This window comes from Dipodomys spectabilis, unplaced genomic scaffold, assembly GCF_019054845.1.
Source record: "Dipodomys spectabilis isolate Male_0828 unplaced genomic scaffold, ASM1905484v1 ptg000313l, whole genome shotgun sequence".
In the NCBI taxonomy this organism is placed as follows: domain Eukaryota; kingdom Metazoa; phylum Chordata; class Mammalia; order Rodentia; family Heteromyidae; genus Dipodomys; species Dipodomys spectabilis.
This window is the reverse complement of record NW_024870990.1, coordinates 137,696-150,392: the sequence shown is the minus strand read 5'-3', so window position 1 is coordinate 150,392 and position 12,697 is coordinate 137,696. Positions and strand designations below refer to the sequence as shown.

The window sequence follows — 12,697 nt, the reverse complement described above, 5'->3', positions numbered from 1 at the left end:
CACCTGGGTTGTCCCCGCTGTTCTGGCAGGACAGGGCCCTGGTGGGCATGGAGGGCTGCGTGCGGGTGCCAGGCTGCCCAGGAATGGATGTACGGCATGGCCACGTTCCGCTTTGGGACCGGTGGCAGCTGGCCTGACCAGAGTGTGTTCCTGCTGGGGTCTCCCGCACAGAGTTGCAGCCGAGGGCGGCTTTGGCATCCCCTATGCTGGCTTCGTGCGGTAGACAGGCCCTCTGTGCTGAAGCCCTCCCAGGGACTGGTGGCACCCGGAGGAGGGTCACATTCCTGCCCCAACTACACAGTTGTTTCGTTTTTCCAGGGCCCTGTTCGGATGTTGCCTGTGCTGTCAGTGCCGAACGGCAGGCCTTCCTGGATGCCACCCCGGAGGAGCCCGTCGGGGCTGGGGCCGCTGAAGGACAGGGACGGTGTCCTGCGGAGCATCTCTAGATGGGCCGGGCCTGGAGGCAGCCGTGGGGGGCACCCGTAGAGCCCCGGGCTGGCCTCGCCACCCTCAGGCTGGCTGACCAGGGGGAAGGGGCCGGCCTGGGCACAGCAGGCCAGCGTGTGCACCCCCGCAGGGCCCTCCAGGGAGCTGGGGGGGCTGTCTGTGTGGGAGCTGGGGGCGCTGCCGTCCAGGCTGGAGGGGATGTGGTAGGCGTAGCTCTGGTGAGCGGCAGCCTGGTGTCGGCTGAAGTAGTGGGGCTTAGTTCTGCCCTCGAGGCATCTGTGTGGGAGCGGGGTGTGCGGGAAGCCGTCTCCCTCTGCCATGCACACGTGGGCCTCCTCCTCCATCAGCTGCTCGCAGTGCATCTTGGCGCAGCAGGGGGTGGCCGGTGGCAGGCAGCCGACGTGGCCCTGAGCAATCTGAAGGTTGGTCATCTTGCAGTGGCCGGAGGGCAGGTGGCCGAAGCCCCTGGGCTGGCCGGCACAGGGGGAGTCTGGCAGGCGGGCGGCGTGCCCCAGCGCATCCCCGTTGGCGTCCAGGGCGGGGTGGGCGCCGGGCGTGGAGGTGGCGGCATCCCCCCGGGAGGGGCAGCAGGACCACCAGCACTGCCACACGTCCTCCCGCTTGGCGCAGTGGTGGATGAGCACGAAGAGCCCCAGCGTCACGCAGAAGGCCCCGTACAGACAGCTGAAGACCATGTCCAGGAAGGGGCCTTGCGACACGGCCAAGGCCCCGAAGGTCCATGTGGCTGAGAACAGGAAGAGCGTGCAGGCGGCGGCCCTCAGCTGGGCCTGGAAGGAGTGCTCGTTCTGCAGTGGGGAGGCAGCCGGCCCGTCGCAGCCAGGGGGCGTGCAGGGCCGTGGCCCCGGGCAGCGGCTGCCCTCAGGCCCCGCCAGCCGCCGCCGCTCCTCCGGGTGCTCGTGCAGCTCGTACCTGCGCTCGGGGTGGCGCCGCAGCTGGATATAGGTGCCCAGGAAGTACACGCAGGTGACCAGTGTGATGAAGGCCGCTGGCCCATAGAAGGCCCCCAGGCTGGGCTCCCAGGCCATCCAGCAGCTGCGGGAAGGGCAGGTCAGGGGCCCGGACCGGGCCGGGCCCCTCCCCAGCCCTGCAGGACCGAGGGGGCTCCAGAGTGGTGTGGAAATAGCAAGGGGAGAAGAAACTGCACCGAAGCAGGTCAGGAATGAGATGCAGATCCAGCCGGCGGGGCAGAGGTACAGTGCAGGGCAGAGGCACAGTGCGGGGCAGAGGCAGTGCGGGGCAGAGGCAGTGCGAGGCAGAGGTGCTGCAGGGCAGAGGCAGTGCGGGGCAGAGGCAGTGTGGGGCAGAGGCACAGTGCAGGGCAGAGGCAGTGTGGGGCAGAGGCAGTGGGTGGCAGAGGTGCAGTGCGGGGCAGAGGCGCAGTGAGGGGTAGAGGCAGTGTGGGGCAGAAGCACAGTGTGGGGCAGAGGCGCTGCGGGGCAGAGGCACAGTGCAGGGCAGAGGCGCAGTGTGGGGCAGAGGCAGTGCGGGGCAGAGGCGCAGTGAGGGGCAGAGGCGCTGCATGGCAGAGGCGCAGTGAGGGGCAGAGGCGCAGTGCGGGGCAGAGGTGCAGTGAGGGGCAGAGGCGCAGTGTGGGGCAGAGGCGCTGCATGGCAGAGGCATTGTGGGGCAGAGGTGCAGTGCTGGGCAGAGCTATAGTGCGGGGCAGAGGCACAGTGCGGGTCAGAGGCAGTTCGGGCCAGAGGCAGTGCGGGGCAGAGGCAGTGCTGGGCAGAGCTATAGTGCGGGGCAGAGGCACAGTGCGGGTCAGAGGCAGTTCGGGCCAGAGGCAGTGCGGGGCAGAGGCACAGTGCGGGGCAGAGGCACAGTGCGGGGCAGAGGCACAGTGCGGGGCAGAGGCAGTGGGGGGCAGAGGTGCAGTGTGGGGCAGAGGCACAGTGCGGGGCAGAGGCAGTGCGGGGCAGAGGCACAGTGCGGGGCAGAGGCAGTGCAGGGCAGAGGCAGTGTGGGGCAGAGGCACTGCAGGGCAGAGGCACAGTGCTGTGCAGAGACAGTGCGAGGCAGAGGTGCAGTGCGGGGTAGAGGCAGTGCGGGGTAGAGGCAGTGAGGGGCAGAGACAGTGCAGGGCAGAGACACAGTGCAGGGCAGAGGCACTGTGGGGCAGAGGCAGTGCGGGGCAGAGGCGCAGTGCGGGGCAGAGGTAGTGCGGGGCAGAGGCGCAGTGCAGGGCAGAGGCAGTGGGGGGCAGAGGCAGTGCGGGGCAGAGGCACAGTGCAGGGCAGAGACAGTGGGGGGCAGAGGCAGTGGGGGGCAGAGGCAGTGCGGGGCAGAGGCACTGTGGGGCAGAGGCAGTGTGGGGCAGAGGCGCAGTGCGGGGTAGAGGTGCAGTGCGGGTCAGAGGTGCAGTGCGGGTCAGAGGCAGTGCGGGTCAGAGGCACTGCGGGGCAGAGGTGCAGTGCGGGGCAGAGGCACAGTGCGGGGCAGAGGCACAGTGCGGGGCAGAGGCACAGTGCGGGGCAGAGGTGCAGTGCGGGGCAGTGGCACAGTGCGGGGCAGAGCTACAGTGTGGGTCAGAGGCAGTTCAGGCCAGAGGCAGTGCGGGGCAGAGGCAGTGTGGGGCAGAGGCACAGTGAGGGGCAGAGGCACAGTGCGGGGTAGAGACAGTGCGGGGCAGAGGTGCAGTGTGGGGCAGAGGCTGTGTGGGGCAGAGGCAGTGTGGGGCAGAGGTGCAGTGCGGGGCAGAGGCAGTGCGGGGCAGAGGCGCAGTGCAGAGCAGAGGCAGTGCGGGGCAGAGGCACTGTGGGGCAGAGGCAGTGCGGGGCAGAGGCAGTGGGGGGCAGAGGCAGTGCGGGGCAGAGGCGCAGTGCAGGGCAGAGGCAGTGGGGGGCAGAGGCAGTGCGGGGCAGAGGCACTGTGGGGCAGAGGCAGTGTGGGGCAGAGGCGCAGTGCGGGGTAGAGGTGCAGTGCGGGGCAGAGGTGCAGTGCGGGGCAGAGGCACAGTGCGGGGCAGAGGTGCAGTGCGGGGCAGTGGCACAGTGCGGGGCAGAGCTACAGTGTGGGTCAGAGGCAGTGTGGGCCAGAGGCAGTGCGGGGCAGAGGCACAGTGAGGGGCAGAGGCGCAGTGCGGGGTAGAGGCAGTGCGGGGCAGAGGCAGTGCGGGGTAGAGGCAGTGCGGGGCAGAGGCACAGTGCGGGGTAGAGGCAGTGCAAGGCAGAGGTGCAGTGTGGGGCAGAGGCTGTGTGGGGCAGAGGCAGTGTGGGGCAGAGGTGCAGTGCGGGGCAGAGGCAGTGCGGGGCAGAGGCGCAGTGCAGAGCAGAGGCAGTGTGGGGCAGAGGCACTGTGGGGCAGAGGCAGTGCGGGGCAGAGGCAGTGCGGGGCAGAGGCAGTGCGGGGTAGAGGCGCAGTGCGGGGCAGAGGCAGTGCGAGGCAGAGGCGCAGTGCGGGGCAGAGGCACAGTGCGGGGCAGAGGCAGTGCGAGGCAGAGGCGCAGTGCGGGGCAGAGGCACAGTGCGGGGCAGAGGCAGTGCGAGGCAGAGGCGCAGTGTGGGGCAGAGGCAGTGCGAGGCAGAGGTGCAGTGCGGGGCAGAGGCGCAGTGCAGGGCAGAGGGAGTACGGGGCAGAGGCGCAGTGCGGGGCAGAGGCAGTGCGAGGCAGAGGTGCAGTGCGGGGCAGAGGCAGTGTGGGGCAGAGGCACAGTGCAGGGTAGAGGCAGTGTGGGGCAGAGGTGCAGTGCAGGGCAGAGGTGCAGTGTGGGGCAGAGGTGCAGTGCGGGGAAGAGGTGCTGTGGGGCAGAGGCAGTGCGGGGCAGAGGTGCTCTGTGGGTCAGGTTGGGGACTCCTGGGCAGGGAAGGGGGCAGAGGTGCTCGGTGGGTCTGGTGGGGGTCCTGGGCAGGGAAGGGGGTAGAGGCACTGCGGGGGTCGGATGGGGGGTCCTGGGCAGGGATGGGGGCACAGGTGCTCTGTGGGTCAAGTGGTGGTCCTGGGCAGAGCAGGGATCAGAGGTGCTCTGTGAGTCAGGTGGAGGGTCTTGGTCAGGGAAGGGGCAGAGGTCGTGGGGAGGTGTGGAAAGGGCACAGGAAGCACTGGGGTTCTGGGGGAGAAGAGGGTGTCACCAGAGCTCTGTCACCTTTAGGGGTGAGGCTGGGCTGTCACCAATCCCCATAGCATCTAGATCTGTATGTGCTGCTGAATTCTCACCTGCACCCAGGCCCTTCCTAGCTAAGGAAGTCATGCCTTGGGTGTCCATATGGAGCCTGTGGGAGGAGGGATCTATAGGCGGAGAGGCGAGTGGGGGCATGTAGGAGGAGGGTGTGTGTGGGAAGAGGGGGCCTGTGGGAGGAGGGTGTGTGTGGGAGGAGGAGGGTGTGTGTGGGAGGAGGAGGGTGTATGTGGGAGGAGGAGGGTGTGTGTGGGAGGAGGGGGTGTGTGGGAGGAGGAGGGTGTGTGTGGGAGGAGGGGGTGTGTGGGAGGAGGAGGGGGTGTGTGGGAGGAGGGGGTGTGTGGGAGGAGGAGGGTGTGTGGGAGGAGGAGGGTGTGTGTGGGAGGAGGAGGGTGTGTGTGGGAGGAGGGGGTGTGTGGGAGGAGGGGGTGTGTGTGGGAGGAGGAGGGTGTTTGGGAGGAGGAGGGTGTGTGGGAGGAGGGTGTGTGTGGGAGGAGGAGGGTGTGTGTGGGAGGAGGGTGTGTGTGGGAGGAGGAGGAGGGTGTGGGAGGAGGGGGTGTTTGGGAGGAGGAGGGTGTGTGGGAGGAGGGGGTGTGTGGGAGGAGGAGGGGGTGTGTGGGAGGAGGGTGTGTGGGAGGAGGGTGTGTGTGGGAGGAGGAGGGTGTGTGTGGGAGGAGGAGGGTGTGTGTGGGAGGAGGAGGGTGTGTGGGAGGAGGAGGGGGTGTGTGGGAGGAGGGTGTGTGGGAGGAGGAGGGTGTGTGGGAGGAGGAGGGGGTGTGTGGGAGGAGGAGGGGTGTGGGAGGAGGAGGGGGTGTGTGGGAGGAGGGGGTGTGTGGGAGGAGGGGGTGTGTGGGAGGAGGGTGTGTGGGAGGAGGGGGTGTGTGGGAGGAGGAGGGGGTGTGTGGGAGGAGGGGGTGTGTGGGAGGAGGGGGTGTGTGTGGGAGGAGGAGGGTGTTTGGGAGGAGGAGGGTGTGTGGGAGGAGGGTGTGTGTGGGAGGAGGAGGGTGTGTGTGGGAGGAGGGTGTGTGTGGGAGGAGGAGGAGGGTGTGTGGGAGGAGGGGGTGTTTGGGAGGAGGAGGGGGTGTGTGGGAGGAGGGTGTGTGGGAGGAGGGTGTGTGTGGGAGGAGGAGGGTGTGTGTGGGAGGAGGAGGGTGTGTGTGGGAGGAGGAGGGTGTGTGGGAGGAGGAGGGGGTGTGTGGGAGGAGGGTGTGTGGGAGGAGGAGGGTGTGTGGGAGGAGGAGGGGGTGTGTGGGAGGAGGAGGGGTGTGGGAGGAGGAGGGGGTGTGTGGGAGGAGGGGGTGTGTGGGAGGAGGGTGTGTGGGAGGAGGGGGTGTGTGGGAGGAGGAGGGGGTGTGTGGGAGGAGGGGGTGTGTGGGAGGAGGGGGTGTGTGGGAGGAGGGTGTGTGGGAGGAGGGGATGTGTGGGAGGAGGGGGTGTGTGGGAGGAGGGGGTGTGTGGGAGGAGGGTGTGTGGGAGGAGGGTGTGTGTGGGAGGAGGGTGTGTGGGAGGAGGGGGTGTGTGGGAGGAGGAGGGGGTGTGTGGGAGGAGGAGGGGGTGTGTGGGAGGAGGGTGTGTGGGAGGAGGAGGGTATGTGGGAGGAGGAGGGGGTGTGTGGGAGGAGGGGGTGTGTGGGAGGAGGGTGTGTGGGAGGAGGGGGTGTGTGGGAGGAGGGGGTGTGGGAGGAGGGGGTGTGTAGGAGGAGGGTGTGTGGGAGGAGGGGGTGTGTGGGAGGAGGGTGTGTGGGAGGAGGGGGTGTGTGGGAGGAGGAGGGGGTGTGTGGGAGGAGGGAGTGTGTGGGAGGAGGAGGGTGTGTGGGAGGAGGGGGTGTGTGGGAGGAGGGGGTGTGTGGGAGGAGGAGGGTGTGTTTGAGGAGGGAGTGTGTGGGAGGAGGGGGTGTGTGGGAGGAGGGGGTGTGTGGGAGGAGGGGGTGTGTGGGAGGAGGAGGGGGTGTGTGGGAGGAGGGTGTGTGGGAGGAGGAGGGGGTGTGTGGGAGGAGGAGGGTGTGTTTGAGGAGGGAGTGTGTGGGAGGAGGGGGTGTGTGGGAGGAGGGGGTGTGTGGGAGGAGGGGGTGTGTGGGAGGAGGAGGGAGTGTGGGAGGAGGGGGTGTGTGGGAGGAGGAGGGGGTGTGTGGGAGGAGGAGGGTGTGTGTGGGAGGAGGGTACCTGTCAGGGGAGGGGGCTATGCACACTCAGAGGAAGGGGGGTAGGGGGCAGGGGGGTTGTGGAGGCACAGGTCAGAGCCCTGGCCCAGGGCTGGTGTCTGTCTGTCTTCCCAGGGCTGGTGTCTGTCTGTCTCGGGGACCCCCTCGCTGCGGGTGCCTTGGCTGGACGCAGGGCGGTGTGGAGTGATGCTCGCCCCTGAGCTGTGTCGTCCTGTCTCCCCCCATCTGAGCATGGCGTCCATGCGCTCCCCCCCAACATGGAACCAGCACTTACTAGGCAGCGTCCTCGTCACCTGTTCCAGTCCCATAATTGCTGATGTTGGTGGCAGCAGTGACCCCACAGATGATGAAAGGAACCCCTCCGCTGATGAGGTAGAACCTGCCGGAAGACAGAGGGGCTGAGGCCTCAAAGTGGGCACCATTTTCCCTTTGGGGTGCCAAGGAGAGGTGGCTGGGTGCTGGGCCTGGCTAGCCTGGGGGCTGCAGACACCGGGGCGCACAGTGAACCCGACCTCACGGGACCTGGGGCGCAGTGAACCTGACTTCATGGAACTTGGGGTGGGGTGGGGACAGGCACCAAGAGGCAGAGCCTGCTGTACCCGGGCCGTGGAGGAGACCATGACCAGCAGGTGCTGAGTGCTTGAGCTCAGGTCTGGGGTCTTTGGCTGGAGCCCTCTGGACTTGTCCTCAGCCAGAGCGCAGGCCACACCCCAGCCCTTTGTCTCTGCATCAGCCAGTGGTCCCATGACCAAGTGGGCAGTTTTACAGCCCTACCGGGCTTTAGAAGGGCTCAGGCCCACCCAGCCCCCTGGAGCTGCCAGAGAGATGCTCACGTTTGAGCCTTGTCCTGCCCACGCTAGCAGGAGTTGGCTGTGGCCTGGGCTGACCTCCCCTCCCCAAGGCCTCCACTGCAGCTCCACAGAGGAGGATCAATCCAGCCCGCTAATCTGGTGTTGTGTGTCCTCACTGCTCTCCCGAGACATGGTGGCCTCTTGTAGGGACCACCAAGGGACCAGCTCCAAGTGGGGCCTGCAGAAAGGGGCCAGTGTCCTGCCTATCTCAGATAACCGCAGGGAGCAGCCTGGCACCATGGCCCCACAGTCAGTCGCGGGCCCCCTTTCCGGGGGTGGGACTGGGAGGGCTGCTAAGCAATCTTGGCCTCTCAGAGTTCTGTCTCCAAAGAACAACGTGCATGGGGCGTGGCGCACAGTGACAGTCCCAGGACAGAGTGTGTGTGACCACAGTGACAGTCCCAGGACCACGTGTGTGTGACCACAGTGACAGTCCCAGGACTGCGTGTGTGTGACCACAGTGACAGTACCAGGCAGTCTAGCTTGACCCAATACTGGCAGATCAACAGGTTTTGGGGCAGAGAAAAGAGGTCTCCATACCACCCTCTGCATTTGTCATAGCCAGTTCTGAAATCATAGTTGAGGATTTTAAGGCCCTCTTCCTAGCAAGTGTGGGTCCAGAGCTCAGTAAAGGGGATGTGAATAAGAGTATTAGTTGACCGACTTAATTGCTCCTTCTGACATATCATACCAACAGTGGTCTGGCCTCCTTCCCTCCAGGCATGTGAACTCTTCACAGGACAGAGGTAGAGGATGCCTCCAAGTGAGCCTCTAAAAATCCCAAGGATTGGAAACCACAGACAGGGCTCCTCTAGCCACAATTAAATGAGGAATTAATAGCAATAAGATCATTAGGAAAGCCCTAAATCTTTACAGACTTAAAACATACTTGTAAACAATTCATGGGCCAAAGAAGAAGCCACAAAAATTTTAGGAAGCCTTTTAGACAGAATAATAAGGAACATTCCACTTGCCCAAACTTCTTGTATGCAGGTGAAGCACAATTTAGAGGGACATTCACAGAGTTAAATGCTTATACTAGAAAAAAGAAAGATCTAAAATTTAATAACTAAAGATTTCACCTTAATGATGTAGACAAACAGAAGATCAAAGTAGACTCAAATAGATGGAAATGATGAAGAGCAGAAAAAAATAATGAAAAGTCGCCTCCCTGAAAAAAGCCAACAAATTATGCATTAAGGGTTAAAAAGGAGGCTGTATCATGGACACTAGAAGAAGTGTATGTGTACATAAGAAATAATCACATGGATGAGCTCCTAGGGAAAAAGGACAGATTAGAAAAGTTTAAAGCAAGGACAAATAGAATTACTTACCACTAGTAAAAATGTCAGTTTCAGCAACTGAACATGAGTAGCTCGTGGGCAGCATACCACATTTGAGATGATGTTAGCCTCACATCAGCGTTCAGATGGTGATGGACAGGGCCCTTCACTTGCCAGATCCAGGCACTGAGGTGTGGGTGGGGAGCCAATCAAAGCCAGACCCAGGCAAGGAGGCTGTGGGTGGGGAGCCAATCAAAGGCAGACCCAGGCAAGGAGGCTGTGGGTGGGGAGCCAGTCAAAGGCAGACCCAGGCACTGAGGAAAAAGTGACCTTCTCCAATGGACAACATTAAAATCTCTAGCAATAATAATTATACCCGGGCAAATGGAAGCTACAGCATGACCAAATAAAACTGGGAGCCAGTTTTTTAATCATAGAGGTCATCTACGCAGTTCAGAATGAAACGGTGATCACTAATGGATGATGGAAAAAATCTGGGAAAATGAACACATGTTCACCACAAAAACACAGCCAAGTAGGCACAGAAGGCAGTGCCCTCAGTTTCTAGAGGAGCCTACAAGAGGTTCTGCCACATAGCCGATGAAGAACATGTCTCCATGTGGGGGTGACACAGGGGTGCAGGAAAGACACAGGTCTGCAGGACAGCACCAGACCGAGACGTGTTTTGGAACGAGGCCATGCATAAACATCATCTGATGTGGATGTGGTATCAGGAGGCCACCGGACAGCAACTCAAGTATCATTACAAGGACATAAAAGCACAGTCGGAACCACAGGCCCAGCCAAGTTGCTTTCTGTGAAAGCTGAGAAATTCATTCTGAAATTGGTATGGGAGTATCAAGGACGTATCTTACCAAGACACTATGTCGTGGGGAAAGGACAATAATTGACAAAAGCAGGCAAAGACACAGAGCCACACAGGAGTGCCCCAGGTTAGACCCACAGCCACATAGGAGGAGAGAAGTCCAGGTTAGACCCACAGCCACATAGGAGGAGAGAGGTCCAGGTTAGACCCACAGCCACATAGGAGGAGAGAGGTCCAGGTTAGACCCACAGCCACATAGGAGGAGAGAGGTCCAGGTTAGACCCACAGCCACATAGGAGGAGAGAGGTCCAGGTTAGACCCACAGCCACATAGGAGGAGAGAGGTCCAGGTTAGACCCACAGCCACATAGGAGGAGAGAGGTCCAGGTTAGACCCACAGCCACATAGGAGGAGAGAGGTCCAGGTTAGACCCCCACACAGGAGAGGTCCAGATTAGACCTACACACACACAGGAGAGGTGTTAGACCTACAGAAACACAGGAGAGGTTCAGATTAGACACCCCTCCCCCCCCACACAGGAGAGGTCCAGGTTAGACCTACAGAAACACATGAGAGGTCCAGGTTAGACCTACAGACACAGGAGAGGAGAGATCCAGATTAGACCCACAGACAGGAGAGAAGTCCAGGTTAGACCCCCACACACAGGAGAGGAGAGATCCAGGTTACACCTACAGACACAGGAGAGATCCAGATTAGACCCACAGACACAGGAGAGATCCAGGTTAGACTCCCCCCCCCCCACAGGAGAGATCCAGGTTAGACACCCCCCCCCCCCACACACACACAGGAGAGATCCAGGTTAGACTCACAGACACAGGAGAGATCCAGGTTAGACTCACAGACACAGGAGAGGTCCAGGCTACACCCATAGTGGCTAGTGAAATGATTTTGAGCTCGTCAAATAAGGCAATCGAGAAGGACATTCCCTTTGACAGGAGTCAGAGGCCAGAAAATCCGTATTGAAACTTGGTTTATCTACACTGAATACAACCTCGCCCCAAGGTATGGCTCCGTGGCAGAGTGCTGGCTTAGCACGTGGGGTGGTGGGGCTCTGTCTTTACCCATCCACATCAAATAGACCTGGAAGGAAGACCAAAGCCACAGGATCTGTAGCACTCAGCTGAGTTCACACGGCACACTCCAGCTGAGTTCACACCATACACACCAGCTGAGTTCACACCACACACTCCAGCTGAGTTCATACCACACACTCCAGCTGAGCTCACACCACACACTCCAGCTGAGTTCACACCACACACACCAGCTGAGTTCACACCGCACACTGCAGCTGAGTTCACACCGCAAACTGCAGCTGAGTTCACACCACACACATCAGCTGAATTCACACTGTACACTCCAGCTGAGTTCACACCGCACACTGCAGCTGAGTTCACACCACACACATCAGCTGAGTTTACACCACATACTCCAGCTGAGTTCACACCATACACACCAGCTGAGTTCACACCGCACATTCCAGCTGAGTTCATACCACACACTCCAGCTGAGCTCACACCACACACTCCAGCTGAGTTCACACCACACACTCCAGCTGAGTTCACACCACACACATCAGCTGAGTTCACCCCACACACTGCAGCTGAGTTCACCCTGCACACTCCAGCTGAGCTCACACCACACACTCCAGCTGAGTTCACACCATACACACCAGCTGAGTTCACACCATACACTCCAGCTGAGTTCACACCGCACACTCCAGCTGAGTTCACCCCACACACCGCAGCTGAGTTCACACCACACACACCAGCTGAGTTCACACCACATACTCCAGCTGAGTTCACACCACACACACCAGCTGAGTTCACACCACACACTCCAGCTGAGTTCACACCGCACACTGCAGCTGAGTTCACACCACACACACCAGCTGAGTTCACACCACATACTCCAGCTGAGTTCACACCACACACACCAGCTGAGTTCACACCGCACATTCCAGCTGAGTTCACACCGCACACTCCAGCTGAGTTCACCCCACACACTGTAGCTGAGTTCACACTGCACACTGCAGCTGAGTTCATACCACACACTGCAGCTGAGTTCACACCACACATTCCAGCTGAGTTCACACCACACACACCAGCTGAGTTCACACCACACACTCCAGCTGAGTTCACCCCACACACTCCAGCTGAGTTCACCCCGCACACTGCAGCTGAGTTCACACCGCACACTGCAGCTGAGTTCACACCACACACACCAGCTGAGTTCACACCACATACTCCAGCTGAGTTCATCCCGCACACTGCAGCTGAGTTCACACCGCACACTCCAGCTGAGTTCACCCCGCACACTCCAGCTGAGTTCACACCACACACGCCAGCTGAGTTCACACCACACACGCCAGCTGAGTTCACCCTGCACACTGCAGCTGAGTTCACCCCACACACTGCAGCTGAGTTCACACTGCACACTGCAGCTGAGTTCACCCCACACACTGCAGCTGAGTTCACACCACACACGCCAGCTGAGTTCACACCGCACACGCCAGCTGAGTTCACACCACACACTGCAGCTGAGTTCACACTGCACACTGCAGCTGAGTTCACCCTGCACACTGCAGCTGAGTTCACACCACACACGCCAGCTGAGTTCACACCGCACACGCCAGCTGAGTTCACACCGCACACGCCAGCTGAGTTCACCCCATGGTGCGGCCGCAGACGCCTTTGACACTGTGCACAAGGTGGAGTCACAGATGAGCAGACATCTAGCAGCTTCCCCACCGGGGCAGCGCACGGAGAAGGCACGGTGGAGTCGGTCACTCCTGGAGGATGCTGACAGAGGAGAATGCTCTTCAAATACACAAGCTTCCTTGTGGATTAAAAAACAAACTAAGGAGGAGGAGGACCGTGCCCAAAGGGCAGCACACGGAGGAGGGAGCATGCCCACAGCACTGCTTCAGGGCCACAAGGGCAAAAGCAAGGCCTTTGGGGGGGGGGTGCTGTGT

The 12,697-nt window shown here is 61.4% G+C and overlaps 1 protein-coding gene across 1 annotated transcript in view; it reads right to left on the bottom strand.

Moving 5' to 3' along the window:
• Positions 1-293: 293 nt before the first annotated feature.
• The window catches only part of Adgra1 (adhesion G protein-coupled receptor A1), a 33,349-nt gene continuing 20,945 nt past the window's right edge, over positions 294-12,697 (bottom strand). The window contains exons 4-5 of the mRNA XM_042702141.1: positions 7,021-7,125; positions 294-1,500 (exon numbers count right to left, since the gene is read on the bottom strand). Of these exons, the coding sequence (XP_042558075.1) occupies positions 294-1,500; positions 7,021-7,125 (1,312 nt within the window). The remainder of the gene's footprint in view (positions 1,501-7,020; positions 7,126-12,697) is intronic.